Source organism: Thamnophis elegans, chromosome 12 (genome assembly GCF_009769535.1).
Source record: "Thamnophis elegans isolate rThaEle1 chromosome 12, rThaEle1.pri, whole genome shotgun sequence".
Taxonomy (NCBI): Eukaryota; Metazoa; Chordata; class Lepidosauria; order Squamata; family Colubridae; genus Thamnophis; species Thamnophis elegans.
In genome coordinates this window covers 40,770,962-40,793,178 of record NC_045552.1, presented here as the reverse complement: position 1 = coordinate 40,793,178, position 22,217 = coordinate 40,770,962, and the positions used below count along the sequence as shown (strand labels likewise).

Here is a 22,217-nt window from a genome sequence, read left to right as displayed (position 1 = left end):
CTTCTCATCCAAGAAGCTTCTTCAGTTCCTTCTTCAGAGTTGAAGAAGCTTCTTGGATGAGAAGCGAATCATTTTCAAGGAAAAAAAATAGGTCCAGTTGCAAAAAAGCACCTTTGGGGTGTGTTTCTGGTTGCTCAGGAAGATCACAGGATGGCACTGGACAATATGAATGAGAATAAATGGACGGGGTGCAAATCTTCCATGGTACGGTGATTTCCTGAAATTAATCAATGAATATGGATAATGAAAGTTAGTTGTGAATGATCATGAAATGAAAAGGCTCATTTTAGACAATTCTATAATCTTCAGTTAAATGGTTGGCACAATGACCTATCCATCTGAGGCAGACCAGACAGTACCCTATTTTTCAGAGTATAAGACGCACCGGAGTATAAGACGCACCAGGATTTTGAAGAGGCTAATTAAAAAAAAGGGGTTTGCACTCTGCAGACCTCGTGAAAATGGCCCTTTAAAAAAAAAAAAAGGCCACGAATAGCCGTTAGGCTTGTAGAATGTTTTTGGGAGGTGCCCCCCACAAATGAGCAAGAAATGGCCCATTTTTTGCAAAGGCAGGCCCATTTTTGTCAAAAAAAAGGCCATGCATAGCCTTTAGGCATGTGCATAGCCTTTAGGAGGCTTCCAGAGTGCTCCTGGGGGCTGGGGAATTGAGCAAAAACCAGCTTGTTTTTCATTCATATCTGCCATCCCCAGCCCCCAGGAGCATTCTGGAAGCCTCCTAAAGTCTATGCACATCCATTTTGGTGAAGGGGACGGAGTTTCGGGAGGCCAAAAATGCTGTATAAGACGCACCCAGATTTTCAGCCTATTTTCTGAGAGAAAAAGGTGCATCTTATATTCTGAAAAATATGATATTTTTAATTTTTTTTTACCCTGCCTTTATTTATTTTTTATAAATAACTCAAGGCGGCAAACATATTCTAACATTCCTTCTTTCTCCTACTTTCCTCTGTCAGGTTGATTTGACTGAGAGAGTCTAAATGGTGCCCCAAATCATTCTTGGACATTAATTTAATCCTTTGCAATGCGCCAGCCCTCCCTCCGGCCTTCTTTTCAGTGAAACTATATAGGCAGTCCTTGTTTAAGGACTGGTTGCTTAGTGACCGTTCAAAAATTACAATGGGCTCTTTAAAAAGGTACGTATGACTTGGCTTTGAAGGTCTGACAAGTGCATAACTCCCTCCGGTGGTCATGTGATCATCCTCCATAGTCATGTGATCACATTTTGGACACCTCGCTTATGGCTGTCTGCATAAATGAGAGTCATTGCATTGGTCCTGGGGTCACACGTTTGCAGTTTTCAGTCAGGTTTTGTGGGTTTCCGACTTTTATTCCTGGTTTCCAGCCAAAAAAATGATTTGTTTAATGACTGCAGTATTCACTTAAGGACCACTGCAAAAATTTGTAAAATAGGGTGTGATCATGCAAGTGACCTGCTTAACAACCACTATGACTAATGACTGTAATTCCAGGTTCAACGATGGTCATAATTTGAGGACTACCTATATCCAATGCCAGTTCAATGAATTTGGCTGAGAATTTTGGCATCGGCTTCTCTCATCTCATCTCCAGATTTATGGAATCTCCTGAATAAGTTTAAAAGCCTGAACACCTGAAATATGCTATCAAGCTCAAGGATATGCCACAAGTGGGCCACCTGCAGGAAAGCCCTGTGGAGGGGATGTCTGAAGGCCACACACCTTCATCCAGGGTGAAACAATCCATACCTTGTGATCCTGGAAGGCCGATGGTTCCCACAGGACCTGGTTTTCCTTTGATGCCAAACGGACCTCCTGGTCCTGGTGGTCCTTGCAGTCCATCGAAGCCTGGAAGACCCGGCTCCCCACGTCCCCCTTTTCTACCTGACAGGCCAGGCTTTCCTTCCAAACCTGAAAGACAGAAAAGATCTAACTCCCATTCTTTCCCTCTTACATGGGTGCTCAACACAATAGAATAGGAATAGGAATAGGAATAGGATTGGAATGGAATAGAATAGGATAGAATAGAATAGGAAAGAATAGAATAGAATAGAAAAGGAAATAGAGTAGAATAGGAAATAGAACAGAATAGAATAGGGAATAGAATAGGAAATAGAGTAGAATAGGAAATAAAACAGAATAGAATAGGGAATAGAATAGAATAGGGAATAGAATAGAATAGGAAATAGAGTAGAATAGGAAATAGAACAGAATAGAATAGGGAATAGAATAGAATAGAATAGAATAGGGTAGCCGGCATGACTAAATGCCAAAGGAGCACAGAACATTGTTACTTTCCTACCAAAGGTGGTCCCTATTTTTCTACTTGCATTTTTAACATGCTTTTGAACTGCTAGGTTGGCAGAAACTGGGACAAGTAACAGGAGCTCACTCCATTACACGGCACTAGGGATTCGAACCACCGAACTGCCGACCTTTCTGATCACCAAGCTCAGCCACTGAGCCACCGCGTCCCTTAACCACTTAGCCCATTAAATTCTCTCTATCTTCCCTCTTTGAATTCAAAAACCCTTTGAACTCAAACTCCCATACATGGTAGAGTTTCCCATCCAAAAAGGAACCATGAGCAGACCTGATTGAATTTCAGTAACTTTTCAGGTGGTGCTTTAAAACCAAAGAAATATGCTTAGAACTCACCTGGTGTTCCAGGAAAGCCAAAATCTCCAGGAATGCCATTATCTCCTGGTAAGCCAGGCAAGCCAGGTTCTCCTCGGGACCCTGGTTCAGCTCCAACCACATCACCAGGCGATCCATTTGGGCCAACCAAACCAGGACAGCCTTCTGGACCAGGCACCCCATCCCCCCCATCAACTCCTTGTCGTCCTTTTGAACCGGGATCTCCAGGAGGGCCAGGAAACCCTTTCAAGAAATGAAGGCATAGATTAATTCTAAAACAACAGAGAAGAGTTGCTTTAGGGGGACGAAGGTGTCTGAGAAAAGCAGGCAGAGTCTGGAGGTGGAGACAAGAAAGGAACCAGCCTAGAATCTCTACGTAGCTACAAACGGTCTAAGTCTGACCTCTCTTGAATCCCATTCATTCTGGTCTAGTACCATTTTAGTGCTGACCATTAGTTGACTAGATTCTTTTTATGTTTATTATAAATACTTATACACAATGACAAAAACGTACACAACACTTACAAATAACATTGAAAGTGCATGTTCCTTCTTACAGCAGATATCTATCGGTGCATCTTTACAAACACTATTTCCCTCTCAATACATTCCAATTTTACACTTATAGTCCTATTATTTCTTACTCTCTTGCTTATCAGTCTACGTTTAATTATTTGTATCAGACAGTCTTTGTTACTCTTCTACTACTACATAATTTTTCCTAGTTTTGTAAATCCTACTTTTCCTACGTTCTTATCACTATTTCCTACCTCTTCTATAATACAAATTACATTTCCGAAAGTCCTGTTTCCTGTTTCTATCATTTAACCACTTATACCATTTCCCCAAATTAAATAGTACTCTGTTTCCTCCTTTCCTTGAATTTCTTTGGTCAATTTATCCATCTCTGTGCATTCTAAGATCTTCCGTATTATCTCATCTTCATTTGGTATTGTGTTGTTCTTCCATTTCTATGCATATGCTATTCTGACCTCTGTAGTAATATGTAGGATTAGGTATAGAGTCTCTTTATTGTATTTTGTTGTGGTTAAACCTAATAAAAATGTCTCCAGTTTCCAATCTATGTGATTTGTTGACTAGATTCTTGTGTATAGACGAGCAACAAATTTAGCTGGAATTTGTCAGAATATTCATGACTGGCAGAGACGTGGTAACAAGGTCAGCCAATGAATAGACACAGCAATTAAGTCAGCCAATGAGGGCTGTTTAGAAACTGCAACAGTATTTGATGGAGACAACTAGGCGCCTGGGCACTGTATCTATAGTTCTGAGTCGGTGCTGAGGAACGAAACTAGTCTGAAGTTGTCTGCCGATCTGAACTGAAAAGAAACTCATTCTCTGTATAGCCTGCCTGTGTTTGAACCTGCTTACAATCTCTACCACGTTGGAAGAATCTGCTGTTGGTGTTGTACATTTATTCATATGTTATTATGTACATAAAGAAGTTAATGCATCCTGCTGAATCAGTTATCTGTGCGTGCTTTCTGGATGCGATTTCTACTGCAAACTCTGACATAATTTAATACATAATCCTGATTCCTTACACCTGACAACATTTGCTGCAACAGCTGATACATCTCATCATCTGCTCATAAAATTATAAGCCCGATCCAAGTGGATCCAGGGTGGTTATGATTTCTAGCAAAACCTGGACTGCATAAACTGAAAAAATGAACTGTGAAATTCTTTGTGCGTTGAACCGGCAGTAATGCCAGCAGCAACCCACCCCTGCTCTGGAACATGGGGAGGGCAAAAATGCACCCCCCAACTGCCGTTGTGCAGGAAGCCGAATAGGCCATGCCCACCATGGCCATGCCCACCCAGCAACCAGGCAGAGAACTGGTTGCTAAAAATTTTCAATCCCACCCCTGAATGGTACTAAATGAAATGTTGTAAATTGAGGACCATCTGTAGTTAATTTTTTTAAAAATTCAGTTATTTCAATTGATTCCTGATGATTTCATGAGTACATCCATCGAAGAGTTTTGGCAATATGACGAAGTGTGTGGCCAATGACTTCTGGATTTTTGCCTCTTTTCTCGTCCTTACCTGGCATTCCTGGGAATCGAGCCACCCCAGGTATGCCCGGTTCTCCTTTTAAGCCATTGAAACCTGGCTGCCCTGGAAAACCAGGATATCCTTTGCTACCCTTGGAACCTGGAAAGAGAGGAGAAAATCAGTTGGGTAAGAAACAAAGATGTCTCTTTCTTAGCTTCCTAGAAAAACTATAACAACCCCGTGACTTCCCTAAACGCATTTTGCATTGAAGCACTCCAACGAATAAAGTCCATTTAGCTGGGATTTTTTAAAAATTAAAAAGGTTTTATTTATTTTTTAAATATAAAGATTCCATCTTTCCTTAAATAGTGTGTCGTCTGGGTACAAATAACCATCAAAATTTACAACATTATTTACTATGTTGGTATTAATTCTCTAATCTTGGAATTATAGTATATTAAACAGTTGAACATAATGAACCTGTTCATTTTTCCCTCTTAATGTATCTTCTAATAAAAAATAAAATAATAACACCAAGCATAATAATTCTCCTCCTCTTCATCATAATACTAACAATTATTTTATTCTTTGTATCTCTATCTTAGCATATGTTCTACTCTTCTTTAATCTCCTCCTTTTATTTCCAACTTCCATTTTTATTCTCTAACCATTGACAAAATAATTCCCATATCATATAATATTCAGCTTGTTCTTTCTCCTTAATTGCCACTGTTGGGTCCTTCTTAGCTTCCTAGAAAAACTGTAACCACCACACGACTCCCCTAAACACATTTTGCATTGAAGCACTCCAACAGCTAAAGTCCATTTAGCTTGGTTGTTTTCTTGCAGAATTTTCATTACTCAACTAGGAAACTTCGCCAGTACTAGTAAGGAGTGCAATTTGCTGTAAGTTTATATTCCAGTGGCTTGCCTGTCAGTGTTGGTGGGGGGCGGTCTTAGAGGTTCTTTGGTTTGACTGTTTGCTGCTGGCTTCTTTGGCAGTTTCTTGATTGGGGTATTGTAGATCTGAGGTTCACCTTGGAGCTAATCTATGCTGATCTGGGTGCTGATTGCTGATGGAGAGATGCTTGGGTCTTTTTGTTGTGTAGATTATCTCTTCTGCATAGTGTGGTACATCATGGCTGCTGTGGTGCAATATTTTCGGGGAGGGCTTATTTTCAGGGGAAGGCTTATTTTAGCACAGGCACTCAAAAGCCTCATTGGGTTTATTATCCAGGTAGGTCTTATTTTTGGGGAAACAGGGTAGGAGAAGAACCCTCTCCTTCCCAAATCTTATCTTGCAAGAGTTTTTCATTCACCTATAATTGATTCCCGCACCCCACATACACAACTTTCAGATTGCTTCGTACATATAATAAGGTAAAGGTTCCCCTCGCACATATGTGCTAGTCATTCCCAATTCTAGGGGGTGGTGCTCATCTCCATTTCAAAGCCGAAGAGCCAGCACTGTCCGAAGACGTCTCCATGGTCATGTGGCTGGCATGACTAAATGCCGAAGGCACACAGAACACTGTTACCTTCCCACAAAAGGTGGTCCCTATTTTTCTACATGCATTTTTACATGCTTTCGAACTGCTAGGTTGGGACAAGTAATGGGAGTCACTCCCTTACGCGGCACTAGGGATTCAAACTGCTGAACTGCCGACCTTTCTGATCAACAAGCTCAGCATCTTAGCTACTGAGCCACCCTGTTGCATAGTCTATAGATGTTGTTGATGTCTATGTGTCTGACGATGGCTGATTTGTCAGAGAGACAGGCTTCTAGCAATTCCCTGGCATTCTTGGACTTGGCTTGGTCTAGGACGGTCACATTTTCCCAATTGAAGCTATGATTAAGTCTGTCTATATGTTGTGAAATGGAAGAGTTTTCACCATGTCTTCTGACTGCCAGAAGAAGGTGGGGTTAAAGCCCAAAACCACCTACCTGGAAACCCTGAAGGTCCCGGAGGTCCAGGTGGACCAGTGATTCCAGGGATTATGCAGGGCAAAGCTTCACCTAAAGACAGAAAATATGTTAAAAATGTGTTCTTTTTTGGCGGGGGGTTTAAGCAAAACTTGCAAGAACTTTTTCCACGTTCCGTTAGAAACAGGGGCAATGCCAACATCTCAAGATCTACCAGAAAATAAAGTGTTCAAATCCTGTTCTGTCAAATTAGGGACAATTGCCTGTGGAATTTTTGGGTAGGTGGTGGATGACTGTTGCACGCCTGTGATTCTGGGCCGCTAACAAGAAACAGAGCTGATTTGCTTTGTGATTATTTGCAATACAGCCTGCGTTTCCCTAGGCAGAATGCCATCAATCTCCAGTTCCCATTTCTTTTTGCTTCTCTTTTGCCCCCATAGTGGCAAACCTATTATAGGGTCCTAAGATTTTCACATCTGGATTTAGGACAATTTTGCAGCTAGCAAAATGTTTATCCTGCTTGAGAGAGGGGGTGGGGAAAGCCTGATGGATGGCTGATCACAGCTGGTAAATGCAATGTAGTGCAGTTTTGGAGATGACCTGAAAATTACAACAAATCCAGAATGGGATGACTAGATTGCTGGAAGCAGTAGGTGCCACTACTGCCGATTCGCTCAGGGACACGACGCAGGTCCGCAGTGCAACAAAAATTGCTTTGTGCATACATAAAAGGCAAAAACAAGATGGCAGCGCCTATTGTGCCACCAAGAGAATCGGTTCAGGGGCATGGCAGGCCTGGATTGCTGCGGGTTCCAGCGACCAAGTTACTACTGGTTTGGCCGAGCCAGTCCGAACCGATCAGAACCCACCTCTGGCTAGGAGAGTCCAACCTTCCACTGTAGGATTGTCATGATTTTGAAATCATAGTTGGAGGCAGATTCTGGTACTCCCTTTGGACACCATACCAAAAAACTGACTTCCAAGAAGGATTGATTGATGGTAGAGGACAATGAGGTGTCTTGAAGACTCCAGCTTACTTCTAGGTCGGGGACAGGCATGCCTTCAAATAAGAATTGCAGTAGAAGATTGGAGGAAGACGTGTCCATCCTGCTTGTGGGCATTCCAGAGGCATCTGGCTGGCCACTGCATGGAATAAAATCCAGCCATGCTATTTTAACAGCGGAGCAGTGACAGCTTCTGGTTGGCTCATCCTGAATTTTCATAGTAGCTATGAGGACATTTCTGAGTAAGCAGCTAGACTGACAGAGAGTGATTAAACTAACAGTGGCAAAGCATCATTAGCTAACATAAAGACTGGCTAGGAAAGACATTGTTGTGGCTCACCACTGCAGATTTGGACAGTGAGGAGGTTGCGGAGGAACATGGGCCACTCCTGGAGTCTGGGGAAAGCTCGGAGGAGGGCTCTAAGTTGGAGACAGAGAGGGGGCCAGAGCTGCCTGACAGTTATCAACTGCCTTTGGAATCAGGTATCAGTGAGGCAGATGAACAGCTGGAGCCTGTTCCCAGTGTGTGCATGCACAGAGTTGCCAGATGAAGGGAACAGCTAAGGAACAAGGGTGGACTTGGGAGTAAGGCCACAGGTGGATAATGAATGGCCCCTCCCAGAGGAAACCAAAGAAGAGCAAAAGGGAGTGGAGTCTGCAGGAGATAATTAGTTCGCTTAATTGGTTCGGGACTCTCCAAGACTCCCTGCCAGGTTTTGCAGATATCGGCCTGTCAGCTCTCCAAGCCAGAGAAGGTCTGTGACTGTAAATCCTCCCTTGAAAGACTTTGCTGGATGTGAATGAGAGGAATTCACAACAAATTAATAAAAGGGTTTTTTGTTGGGACAAGGAGCTTGCTTCATGCTCTTGGGAAGCCTCGGTCAGAACAGACTGAGGCAAGGAGCATCTAATGCAAAGGAGCAAAGGACTAAGGACCGGTCATGACTACGAGATGTCCCTGTATCTTGTGGTGGAATCTCCAGCAGAGCTGGAGGGAGGCGTTAAGAAGGAGCTGAGCTTAGAGTATTGCCATGGCAACAAGCAGCCCACTTAACTTCCCCCCAGAATCCCTGAAGCCTCATCTGGCCATTCCTAAGGAAATGCAATCAGTCCGGGCAAATACTTGCAATTTAGGGGGTTAACAAAACAGCTTCTGCTTTAGACTATTCATGAGTGGTTCCGGTTGCTTCTACCTGATCACCATGACCCACAAATGTTCTAAATATCTTTGCTTTCAATTTCTATGGATGATTTCATTTTCATGGTCCTAAAACAGAAGTAGAATGGAACGGTACAACTTTTCATACAAAGCATGGCAAAAGGAAAGAGCTTTGTAGTCTCCATGTGGCTCCTGATTTGTCCACCTGACTTAGGATTTGCAAAACACTTTATTTACTGATATAAAATCAAGAGGAAAGCAGCAGTGGGGCTTCCTAAGGTTTTCCCTCCCTCAAATTACCCTCCCGTCCCCTCCTTGCCTTATTCAGCTCCCGTGAAAGTGCAACTGCCAGAACATCCCCCCACTCAAATGATCCAGTGAGTGCACAGGTGAACGTCAATTCAACCCTTTGCTGAGTGATAAACATCTCAACCTATGGAATAGGGCAGTGTAGATGGGGTGGGTCCTCTTGGCTGCCACAGTGTCAATTGTTCGGGGGCCAAGCACTCACATCTTCTAAAGCCATTGACCAGCTTCATGCAATAAGCAAGGTACAAGAACACACAGCCAGAAGGAAGCAGATGGCGAGCATGGCAGTGCCCAACTTTGAAATGGGGCAGGGGGAGGAGAAAAGCACTGGTAAGCAAGCTCTCCATACATGGATGGTGCCCCTTGCCACAGATGACTTAGCAATAGCAATAGCGCTTAAGATTTATATACCGCTTCACAGTGCTTTTATAGCACTCTCTAAGCGGTTTACAGAGTCAGCCTATTGCCCCCAATAATCTGGGTCCTCATTTTACCCACCTCGGAAGGATGGAAGGCTGAGTCAACCTTGAGCCTGGTGAGATCCGATCTACCAAATTGCAGGCAGCCGGTAGAAGTAGCCTGCAGTAGTGCACTCTAACCACTGTGCCACCATGGCTCTGTGATTTTGACTTTGTCCATCAGGAAGGATCTCCCCCTCCACATTGTTGAATGACATGCTTCTGGGTGTGTATGTGTGTGGGAGAGCACCTTGTGTCATAACAGGAAGGAAGAGGGTGCACCTGTTCCTTTTGAGCTCCCAGACCCTTGCTCTCACCTCCCTGAGCGTCTAAGTCTCCATTACCAACCTCCTCACCGCAGCAGCAATCACCTATACCAGTTAAGCAAAGGAGCACAAGTTAAAACAAAGCAGACGGGAAAGAGGGAGCAGAGAAAGAAAGGATAACCCACGAGAGCTGGGCTGGTTCGCATCCCAAGCTGCGGAGATTCACAGGTACGATATGCAGGGTTAATCCGCCCAGATAGTCGTCATAAGAGCTAGAAGTTCTAAAGCCATTAGAAGACAAATCTGCATCACATTGAGAGACAAGGCGGACAACGGGCGGGGCGACATATAAGCCTTTAGCAGGCTTATCAGTAACATTTGCAGGATGAAGCCTCTCCCTTGATGAAACACCCAATCCATATATAGAGGTACAAAATTAAATTAAATTAAACCTAGAGTAAAAGAAAAGCCATGCGGCCTTTGATACAATTATTGGGGGAACCTTGGATGAAAGACAAAAAATAAGCATGGCGTTGGTCTTTGTCTTCTGGGTGAAGGCAAGGTGGATCCCAAGCAGAATGTGAAGACTCAATCCACAGGGCAATGTTTATGTCCATGTCCTCCTCCTCCTCCTCCTCCTCCTCCTCCTCCTCCTCATCATCATCCAATTAGTTTGTTTAGGAAAGCTTAGCCTCTAAGACAGTGATGGTGAACCTTTTCGGCACCACATGCCCAAACTGGAAAGTGTGTGCACATGCGCACGCTAGAGCACCAGAAACCCAAAGACCAATTTTCTGGTCCGCACATGCATACCAGCCAGCTGGTCTTCGCATATGCCACAATTCTGGAAACCCCAAGAGCAGGTGGCCAGCATGCACATGTGCACTGTCCAGCTGGTCTTCGGGCTTCCAGCGCTCTGGTGCACGCAAAGGCCAGCTGGACAGTGCGCATGCTGGAAACTAGAAGAGCAGCTGGGGATGGTGCACGTGCCCACAGAGAGGGCTCTGCATGTCACCTCTAACCCGCGTGCCATAGGTTCACCATCAAGGCTCTAAGATCATTCTTGATGTCTGCAAAATCACCTCAAGCTCCATGCATTTAGAAGATCTAAATGCAATTAGATCTTTACAGGCAGCTCGAGTGGCTTACTTGGGGATGGGATGTCTTCCCTTAGTATACCTCCACCAATAGTCCTGTGAAATAGACTGGGCAGAGAATGAGGGACCCAAAGGCATCAGGTTCTGGTGGGGATCTGAACTTGGATCTCCAAGTCCATATCTAACAATCTGAACGATTCCCCTATCCTGGCTGTAGCGATCAATCCAAAATTAGATTAATCCCCATATAACTTACCTGGTGGCCCTGGAGGTCCAGGTTGTCCTGGAATGCCACTGATCCCTGGATCACCTGTAGATCCAAAAGGTCCACTTGGCCCCGGAAAACCAATGCCAGGTAGGCCAACTTCACCATACTTCCCTTTTTGGCCAGGTAATCCAGGGAAACCTTTATCCCCTGGGAAGCCAAATCCATCATCACCCTAAATGGACAGAGATACAAAAAACAACCAAGGGAGAAATCCCCATATCAAGAACGATGATGAGCAAAGTCATCAAGAGAAATGACTCTTGGTTTGGAAGCAAATGGAGGGACAGGAAGAGAAAGAGGGGATGTCGTGCAGGCGTTCTTTTTAAGCTGAGATGAATTGAAGATATATGTGGAACATCATCTTTGCAGAACTAATAAGTTTGCCCCCCTCCCGACATTCTTTCAAAAACATGAAGAGATGGTTTTGCCAGCAGGCCAGAGATCCCAGGGCACTAGGGAGCCCACCAAGGGGTGGGTCCAATTGTTGTCATCAGGGGTATCATGATGCTTTGTTAACCATGAAAGACAGGGAAGGGCTTTTGACTATACAGGTAGTCCTCACTTAGTGACTTCTTATTCAGCAACCATTCGGAGTTACAACAGGGTTCAACAAGAAGACTTACGGCCGGTCCTTGGAAGTTGTGGCTGCCGCAGTGTCCCCACAGTCACAGGATCATGAATTGGGGCACTTGGCAACTGGCACACAGTTACAATGGTCAGAGCTTCCCACAGTCACATCTTCCCCACTTGTGATCTTCACTGCCAGCTTCTAATAAGTCAAGTCAATGAGGAAACCAGCCACCACCTGACAATATGCTTAATGACTGCCCAGGATTCCTTAACAACCACAACCTGAACTATCATTGTACACGGAAGATCGCATTTAATTTCGTTGCACAAGGTGCAATGACGATAAAAAAACTAACTAACTAAAGGCTCTGAGAGTTGATAAAGCCCACCTCTAAGGAAGCTAAATCTGCACCTCCGGCTTGGAGTTGGGTCTGAACTGGAAAAGAAGTAAGGCAGTCTCCAAGCCCTCCAGAAATATGGCAGATCCCTGATGCTGCAGTTATCTTTACCATATATACATATCATTCCTTGTGTGTCCAATCACACTTGGCCAATAAAGAATTCTATCTATTTGCTTCCTGGTATGGTAGGTCAAGGGACATGGTAGCTCAGTGACAAAAACACTGAGCTTGTCGACCAGAAAGTTTGGCAGTTCGGTGGTTGAATCCCCAGCGCCACATAACGAGTGAGCTCCCGTTATTTGTCCCTGCTTCTGCCAACCTAGCAGTTCGAAGGCATGTAAAAAATGCAAGTACAAAAATAGGGACCACCTTTGGTGGGAAGGTAACAGCATTCCGTGCGCCTTTGGCATTTAGTTCTGCTGGCCACATGACCACAGAGACGTCTTTGGACAGCACTGGCTCTTCGGCTTTGACACTGAGATGAGCACTGCCCCCTAGAGTCAGGAACAACTAGCACATATGTGCGAGGGGAATCTTTACCTTTACCTTATGATATGTAAGAAGCAGTCTGATAGGTGTGTGGGGTAGGGGAATCAATTATAAGTAGATGAAAAACTCTTGTAAGATAAGATTTGGGAAGGAGATGGTTCGTCATTATATCTTCTCCTACTCTGTTTCCCTGAAAAGAAGACCTCCCCAGATAATAAGCCCAATGAGGCTTTTGAGTGCATGAGTTAAAAAAGGCCCTCCCCTTAAAATAAGCCCTCCCCCCAAAATATTGCAACACAGCAGCAGCCATGAGGTGACCAGGCTCTCCGCCTCCTGCAACTCAAAAATAATAAGACCTCCCCGAAAATAAGCCCAAGTGCTTATTTCAGAGGCCGAAAGAAAATAAGACCCTGTCTTATTTTCGGGAAAACACAGTAGGAATACCACTACATCTAATCTAAATGTCAGCCTTTTAATCTAGGCAGAAGAGAGTTTACAAAAGCCGAGGTCTTCTTTTGTCAAGGACCTGACAAGTTGTAGACAGTGACCCATATCATCAAACGAAAGTAGCCTGGCCTCATAATCCATAGCCAGGATGACTGTCCTGGCTAGGAATTTGAAGTGATAGAGCTCAGCATCTCTGGATGGCAATTAGGGGAGACACAAGTGTATGTTTTATTGTAAGGGGCTCCAAGATGGACAAACATACCTGAAGACCACGTTGACCAGGGACACCTCTCACGCCATCCCTACCAGGAGTTCCAGGCTGCCCAGAAGGACCCCTGAGTCCAATATTCCCTTGATCCCCTCGTGGCCCTCTGCCTGAGGCTGAAGATGGTTCACCTTTTTGTCCTTTAAAGCCTGGGAGACCAGGTTGACCTAGGAAACCCTGGAAGACAAGCAGAGAGAGTTCAGCAAAAACGGATAATGAACTACTCATTAACCACGGGAGTGAATTGGTACAGTAGAGGCCAAAATTGTGGAAACCTTTTGGGAAAAGTGTACAGTATTGTTGAGGTTTGATGGCTAATAACATCAGGTGTTTTGGAGTAGTATCCTAAAATTATATATCAATGGATAATTTAATCAAGAATGTAATGCAATAACTTTTATGAATGATTTACTATTAGAATAGCAGTTATAAAGAAGGAAAGTGAAACACATAGAAAAAATGAGATATACAAAAATTATCACCATAGAAAAAAATTGAGAATTGTAACCAGGTCTACATCTTGGCCAAAATTAGGCTCGTGTGGTGGGGGGAAGGTTTTAAAAGTACAATGACTATATATGTATACTTTTTTTGTTCTATTTTTTTAAAAAAGGAGGAGAATACATGTTAAAATTAAATATGTATATTAAAAGGAATTATAAATGCCATCAACATAAAGTTGAGCTTGCTCAGAAGCTGAAATATACCATGTAAATGAGATGAAGAGTGGGAAATAGAGGAGAGAGAGGGATAGGAGAGAGGGCAGGGGGGAAAGAGAGGAGATAAATGAGGAGTGGAAAGGGGAAAGAGAAGAAAGAGAGAGGAAGGGGAAGTAGCAAAGGGAAGGATGACAGAGGGAAGAAAGGAGGTAGGGAGGGGGAGGAGAGAGGGAGAAGAAAGTGATGGATAAGATACAAATATGGTGTATGGAGAGCAGAAGAGCAAATAATTGTTTTTGGGAGTTGATGGTAAGATGAATCGATGAAAAGATTCAATAATTCAATAATGGGTATGTAATAATATACATGTTGGGTATGTATTAAAAAACTTTATAAGAAAAAAGAAAAAGAAAAAAATGAGATATACAAAAATCATCACCGTGACAACTAACCTTTAGCATGAATTACGCCTTACAATGTCTTCCCATGGAATGAACCAAGTCTTTTACTTCTGCAGCTGTTGTAATGTGAAACCAAGATTGAATGATTGCTTCTATGAACTGGGTTTTAGTGCTGGCTATATTTGGCTATACCTTTTCATAGAATACAGATAATTGAACAAAGTTTGTTGCATTACATTCTTGATTAAATCATCTTTCCATTCATATATAATTTTATGGTACTACTCCAAAAATAAGGGGTGGTGTTAGCCATCAAGCCTCGAACATACACTTTCCCCAAAACGTTTCCCCAATTGTGGCCACTACTGTACGTAGAATGATCTTGGGAGATGGGGTGGGGGTGGGAAGTGAGGCTAAAAGACACTGCCTAGCAGGATGGATAAAAATCTTATTTTTTAAAAAAAATAAAAAAGCAGGGTTTTTTGTTTTAAATCTGATTTTTTTATTTAAATTGGATTTTTTAAATTTTTTTAAATCAAACTTATTTTAATAAAATGCCTTTGGAATAAAAATCTATCTAAACATAGTTTTCTATTTAATATACATTAATAATTAAGTTTATTCAGCAAAAATGGAGTTTAGTTAGGTAGCATGAGGCTGTATGTTGTGCAATATTTACATTTTTGTTAAACTCATTCAATGAATCCAAGCTCTACAATCTGAGATAACATGCACTGCATTGATGCATTCCCACAATTTCACAGTAACAATGAGATGAATCTCACACACACACAAAATCAGGAATATTCCTTTATCCCCTTGTTTTGCAAATCTATGTACACTACAAACTGTACGGTTGTTTGAAGAGAAATGCATCTGTACCACCAGGCTCTAAGTGGGAGGAGGAAGGCCAAGCAGTAAAAATGACAGTGTAACATTCTAAGCAGCTTATAAGTATAAGATTAAAGAGCACCTGTCATTTCAGATCCATCATAACAGCACCACTCACCTGTTGCCTACCACCTCCCTCACCTTGTTGGGTCAGTGCCGCACATCAGCCATCCTATTAAAGTGAATGGGGCTGTTGCAGGGATGGATTCCTGCTGGCATTCTTGGCAGTTCAGCGAGCAAAAAGTTTTGCGTGTTTGCACCTAAAAAGGTCTGAGCATGCGCACAATGTTAAAAAATGGAAAAAATATCATTTTTTCCAACAGAGATTGTTCTGCACATGCGTAGAACATAAATTCAAGATGGCGGCCACGAGGATAGAACTAGTTCAGGTGCGTGTCAGGCCGAGTTACAACCTACTCGGCCGAACCGGTCCGAACTGATAGGAACCCATCTCTGGGCTGTCGGTAAGTCAACAGCCAGTCAGAGGAGGAGCTGCTGCGGGACAGAGATAACAGTTGCTCTTTAAAAATGATGATTTAAATTGACTTGATTTAAATCAAATCCACCCTGCTGTCTAGGGAAGGATCAGATAAGAGAGGACACAGCCTGCAGCTGCATAGAGGACAGAGAAAGAGCCTCAGAAAGGAACCTCACTAATATCTCAGGCTGTAAAAAAGATGGTGGGAGATTTGTACTTTCAGTTTTGGAAGATTCTATTAATTTGGTTTTAGAATAAGGTAGAACTCGCTTATCTGGTCATGTTCCTAGTCTGGTGCACCTGGGAAGGCTTGGGGGGTTATTGTTTGAACCAGGTTGGCCCTGGACATGCGGTGTTTTTATTTTTATTGCTTTTGGCGTTCAATATGAATCAGATAATAAAATTGTGAACTACAGCAAATTCTGTCCATATATCAGGCATGAAAGATCAGGTCCACACATAAAGGTCCAACAAAAGAAATCCATTGTTTACTTACTGGTGGTCCAGGGGCACCTAGTATACCATCTCCTGGATCCCCCAAGGCTCCTTTCGGCCCAATATCACCTTGTCTGCCAGGTTGACCAGGGCTGCCTGACTCTCCTGGCAAGCCAATTCTTGTGATTCCTCCATCACAGGCACAATCACCACCGTCCCCTGGGAAAAACAATTATTCACTTCAGACGGTTCAGACCGGCTAATTTTACATCTGTTTCAGCGAACTGGTTGTTGCAAGGACTGGCTGGCTGGCTCCACCCACCTCACCATGCCCCTCCCAGGATTTTCCACACAGCCCATTCATCATGCTGGCTAAGTACAGGAGCCATGTGGAGCATCTGGGAGGGCAAACAATGGGCCTTCCAGAAATCCAAAAATGGGACTGTTTCCGGCCTTCAGGGGGCCTCCGGAGCTCAGAGGGGGCAGTTTTCGCTTTCCCAGAGGCTCAGGGAAAACTTCTGAAGGCGGGGGAGGATGAAAATGCCCCCCCCCCCCCGCCATGGTGCAGGAAATCAAGTAGGCAACACCCACCCAGCAACTGGAAAAAAAACTACCTATAAGTGTTTGTACGTACAAACCTAGTATCTTAGTTCTCTCTCTCCCTCTCCCTCTCTCTCTCTCCCCCACTCTCCCTCCGTCCCTCCCTCTCCCCCTCCCCATCTCTCTCTCTGGACTGCTTGTTTTTTGGCTGGAAGGTCTCTGGAAAATGAAACTCTACCGAAATGTGTCCATGAGGTCACCAGACATTAATGCAACTTAAGGACAACTTTACTCCCTGTACTCAGTTCACTCTAAGCAAAATAATTCCCCAAAAGCAAGTTAATGGCCATGTCCTCATAACAGATTCTTGACACAGTGTCAAATCTTGCCTTGATTATAACTCAGTCCATCTCCGGTTTATGGGAGACGCTGAAAGAATGTCTCCTTGCATTTCTTCCTCCAGCTCATAGAAATTGGTGGTCAGTTAATTAGCCTGGCTCCTTCCTCCAAATTCTGAGAGTGATTAAAGTCTTAGATTAGGAGTGAAAAGATGTATGTGTCTTGCATCTAGTCCACTGATGTAAGCTGCATAGATGACTAGATGAAGTCCATGTTTTTCCCAAACGGAAGGTTTTCTTTGGGCCATATGGGCATGGATCCTCCAAAGCAATGTGAAAATTCTGCCATTACTCCGGACAAAAAGTAAAAACAAATGTCACACAAGTGGACTCTTGACTCTGTCAAGGACCTTGGGGTGCCTATCTCTAATGATCTAAGTGCCAGAGCCCACTGTAATAACATTGCCAAAAAAGCCATTAAGAGTTGTTAACCTAATCTTGCATAGCTTCTTCTCTGGTAATATTGTACTGCTAACCAGAGCATACAAAACCTTTGCTAGACCAATTCTCGAATACAGCTCATCTGTTTGGAACCCGCACTGCATATCGGATATTAATACAATCAAGTGAGTCCAGAAATATTTCATGAGAAGAGTCTTCCACTCCACTGCTCACAGGAGAATCCCTTATGCCACCAGGCTTGAAATTTTGAGCTTAGACAACTTAGAACTATGCCACCTTTGGTCTGACCTGAGCGTAGTACATAAAATTATCTGCTACAATGTCCTACCTGTCAATGACTACTTCAGCTTCAACCGCAACAATACACGAGCACACAATAAATACAAACTTAAGGTAAACTGCTGCAAACTCGATTGCAGAAAATATGACTTCAGCAACAGAGTGGTCAATGCCAGGAATGCTCTACCTGACTCTGTGGTTTCTTCCCCAAACCCCAAAAACTTTAACCTTAGACTGTCTACTGTCGACCTCACCCCATTCCTTCTTTTAAAATAGAATTTTTTAAATTTTTTTGTTACAAATTTTAAATTCTTTTTAAATGTTGCCCAGGTTTCCCCCTTTTACATTATCTCACGTACCTAATTTGTTTTACATCACATTACCATTTCTAATTTCAGCCCCATATATTTTCTTCCCATCTTAAACTTAATTTCCCCGTAACACATAAACAGTATCATTTTTCGCCCTTTCAGAAAATATACCAAGTTTATCATTTCATTTTCCATCTATTATTCTAATTTCTGTAGGTGGCATATATCCTCAAATTCAATTTTAATATAACGAGCAATTTACTTAATTGGTTATCCACAATTATCATCTTATTTAACTATATATTATTAGCAGTATTAACATATTTTATTTTTCTACTGATACATCCCTTCCTAAGAGGTCTGTAAGGGGCATGCATAAGCGCACCAACGTCCCTATCCTAATGTTCCATTTTATTTGTATCCATTTCATGTATTCAAAATCATGTTTATACTTATATCTGTTATCTAATACATGCTTGATGAAATAAATAAAATAAAAAATAAAATAAAATGTTGCGGTACATCTTATAGCTGCTTTCTTTCGAAAAGACCATGATTGAGTACTTGGGAACATGGGGGGAATGTTGAGACAAGGACAATTCTACTCACCTTTATAGCCTCTTAAGCCAAAGATTCCTGGTGGTCCCCTTGGTCCAGGGATACCTGGCTCCCCAGGTTCTCCACTAAAAATTGCACCTGGTGTGACTATCGTTTCTGCATTTTGGGGGAAAAAGATTTTAAAATCCACAAGGATCTAAAAAGCTGGGTAGTCATAACAAGCAGGAAGATGATATTTCCTTACCGCCGAGAAAAAAGCAGACCAATTTTCATACACAAAAATCAGTGCAGAATAGAAGTTGTACCTGATCTTGGACTTACGTGAAGCACCTGGTAACCCTGGAGCTCCAGGTAACCCTGGATCTCCATCTTTCCCAGGTAGGCCTGGAGATCCAACTGTAGTCCTTCCTGGGTCTCCTGGTTCACCTTTAAATCCCGAGATCCCTGGGACTCCTGTTGGACCTGGGGGACCTAAATGAGGACTATGTTTCAGGAATTATCATCTCAATTCATTCCCCCCCTACCCAATAATCTGCTCCTTCATTTTCTGATTCAGCTGCTAAAAACAATAGAATCCAACTTTCTAGTTTAAAGCATCTTGCCAGGTAAGCCAACCCTCAGCATTCCTGTTGGACTGAAAGAGCCAGGAATAGTTATAGAAAACTGTTCTGCTAGCATTTGGGACAAGGTTTTGCTGCCAATGCCACCATTGGTTTCAAGGAGAGGAGGAGACAGTATATTTTTAGTGGAGATTTGCCAGATGTGTCCTCTTTGACTGACCTCTTCGAGCTTCAGCTCACATTGCGCCCAGCCAAAGCCTGCCAGTTTTGGTTAGCAAAGATGGGTCTAACTGACTAAGCAGGGGTTCAGTGGGGAAGGTTTTTAAATTTAACATATGTAGATTCATAGATAATCCATAAGATCATGGTGGTTGGACACCATCAAACATGACACCAGGCAGAGAATAGAAAAAATCATCGTAGTAGCTCAAGATCTTGGAGTCCTAGTGGACATCCATTTAAATATGAGCCAGCAGTATGCAGCAGCTGCCAAAAAAGCCAACACAGTTCTAGGCTGCATCAACAGAGGGATAGAATCAAGATCACGTGAAGTGTTAATACCACTTTATAATGCCTTATTAAGGCCACACTTGGAACACTGCATCCAGTTTTGGTCACTATGATGTAGAAAATATGTGGAGACTCTAGAAAGAGTGCAGAGAAGAGCAACAAAGATGATTAGGGGACTGGAAGCTATGAAGAACGGTTGCAGGAAGTAGGTATGTCTAGTTTTATGAAAAGGACTAGGGGAGACATGATAGCAGTGTTCCAGTATCTCAGGAGTTGCCACAGAGAAGAGGGAGTCAATCAAGGAGAGAAGCAACTTAGAGCCGAGGAGAAATTTCCTGACAGAACAATTAATCCGTGGAACAACTTGCCTCTAGAAGTTGTGAATGCCCCAACACTGGAAGTCTTTAAGAAGATGCTGGATAGCCATTTCTCTGAAGCGATATAGGGTTTCCTGCCTAGGCAGGGGGTTGGACTAGAAGACCTCCAAGGTCCCTTCCAACTCTGCTATTGTATTGTATTGTATTGTATTGTATTGTATTGTATTGTATTGTATTGTATTGTATTGTATTGTATTGTATTGCAAGATCGAAAGATGTGGAAAGACCTGGCTCATAGAATTGCCAAGAGTCAGACTAAACTGAAAAGAGATCATCATCATCATCATCATCATCATCATCATCATCGTCGTCGTCGTCGTCGTCATAGATCTGCCCCAAAGTGGCACATGAAACCATGTCACCCAGCCCATGCGGCCTTGCCTGTTTCTCTTACGGGTTTCTGGCACGCATGTGTGCGCAATGATCAGCTGTCCTTCACGTGCATGGCAGTGCCAAAAACAGGCCTGCGCCTGCGCGCGTCAGCTGATTGTCAGATGCACATCTGTGCAGAACCCAGAACTTGGGCTTTTCCAGAGCACAATCCCTTCACGCATGCACCAGCACCGAAAACAGGCCTATGCATGCATGCTGGCCAACTGATTGTAGGGTGTGCATGTGTGCTAGAAGCTGGAAGTTTGGCTTTTCCAGGGTGTGGCCCTGATGAGTGCACGCACACACTCGACGTTTCCAGGCAACCTTTTTGGCAGTCGGTGCTGAAAAAGGTTCACCATCACTGTCATAGATGAAACCAGATAGGAAAGATGCAAGAGCAATACAAATACAGTGGGAAGGATGGATGGAGGGAGATAATTTCATTCCTTCCTTCCAGAAATTAAGCAAAGGATATCAGGTGATTGTAAAACTACTCTAAATTATCATTTCGTACATAATTCTAGTCTCCATTCTAGCCCTTGTCTATTTTGGGCTTTTCCTTTTATATTCCAACCTTTGATAAAATTTATCCCAGATCTTATAATATTCTGATTCATCTTTATTCTTCAATTCCCACATCAATTTATCCTTTTCAGCACAGATCAAGATTTTCCTAATTATTTCCCCTTCATTTTCCCTGATTTCCCATTTTTTTTGCCCCAATATGTGAGGCATCTTAAAAGTTCCTCTAAGTCCTTCTTCCTTGTTCCATTGCATTTTTCTCTGGTATTTTCTGAGACATCTTTTCCAGAATCACGATAACCCTGTCTTTCTAGAGAGATGATCAACACTTTTCAGAAAACACCTCGGAAACTTTTTAGTTGGCTTCTTACATGAAGATACTCCTGGATTCTCTCACCAGCCATGGATTCTTAACTACCATATTTTTCGGAGTATAAGACGCATCGGAGTATAAGACGCACCAAGGTTTTAAAGAGGCAAATTAAAAAAAAAAGTTTTTGCATTCTCAAAACCTCCCCAAAACAGCCTGTTTTTTGCAACAATGGGCCCATTTTTTTCCAAAAAAGGGACATGAATAGCCTTTAGGGGGCTTGTAGAATGTTCCTGGGAGGTGTGTGTGTGTGGCAAAAACGAGCAAAAAACAGCCCATTTTTTGCGAAAATGGGCCCATTTTTTGTCAAGAAAAGGACATGGATAGGTTTTAGGAGGCATATATAGAGTGCTCTTGGGGGCTGGGGGGGCAAAACTGAGCAAAAAACGGCACATTTTTCACTCATTTCTGCCCTCTCCAGGCCCCAGGAACAATCTGAAAGCCCCCTAAAGGCTCTGCATGGCCATTTTGTTGAAGGGGTGGGGTTTCAGGAGGCCAAAAATGCTGTATTCAGTATGTAAGACGCACCCAGAGTTTCAGCCTCTTTTTTGAGGGAAAAGGGTGTGTCTTATACTCCGAAAAATACGGTAGGTTACCTGGAAAGGTTGGAGGACGTCCTGCTTGCCCAGTAAATCCTGGCAGACCGATATTCCCCTCATCTCCTCTAGGTCCAGGGCTTCCTGGTGTGCCGGGGTCTCCGGGGGGACCTGGGATTTAAAAGATGGAAAGAAAATAACTTCAGACCTTCTCTTCATTTATCTCACTCATTATATTAGTTATATTAGTAGCCTACTTTTGGAATGTAAGAAGCTGATTTTGTTGTGGCCTGCCAGCGGCCAGCAGAG

At 43.0% G+C, this 22,217-nt stretch overlaps 1 protein-coding gene across 2 annotated transcripts in view; it reads right to left on the bottom strand.

Annotated features, from left to right (window-relative positions):
- COL4A6 (collagen type IV alpha 6 chain) overlaps positions 1–22,217 on the bottom strand; it is a 217,305-nt gene that overhangs the window by 34,559 nt on the left and 160,529 nt on the right. For both annotated transcript variants that reach the window (XM_032227189.1, XM_032227190.1), the window contains exons 18-27: positions 21,969–22,079; positions 18,983–19,132; positions 18,713–18,817; positions 16,235–16,392; positions 13,307–13,486; positions 11,126–11,309; positions 6,598–6,669; positions 4,704–4,811; positions 2,655–2,876; positions 1,746–1,907 (exon numbers count right to left, since the gene is read on the bottom strand). In XM_032227189.1, coding sequence (XP_032083080.1) covers positions 1,746–1,907; positions 2,655–2,876; positions 4,704–4,811; positions 6,598–6,669; positions 11,126–11,309; positions 13,307–13,486; positions 16,235–16,392; positions 18,713–18,817; positions 18,983–19,132; positions 21,969–22,079 — 1,452 coding nt within the window. The remainder of the gene's footprint in view (positions 1–1,745; positions 1,908–2,654; positions 2,877–4,703; positions 4,812–6,597; positions 6,670–11,125; positions 11,310–13,306; positions 13,487–16,234; positions 16,393–18,712; positions 18,818–18,982; positions 19,133–21,968; positions 22,080–22,217) is intronic.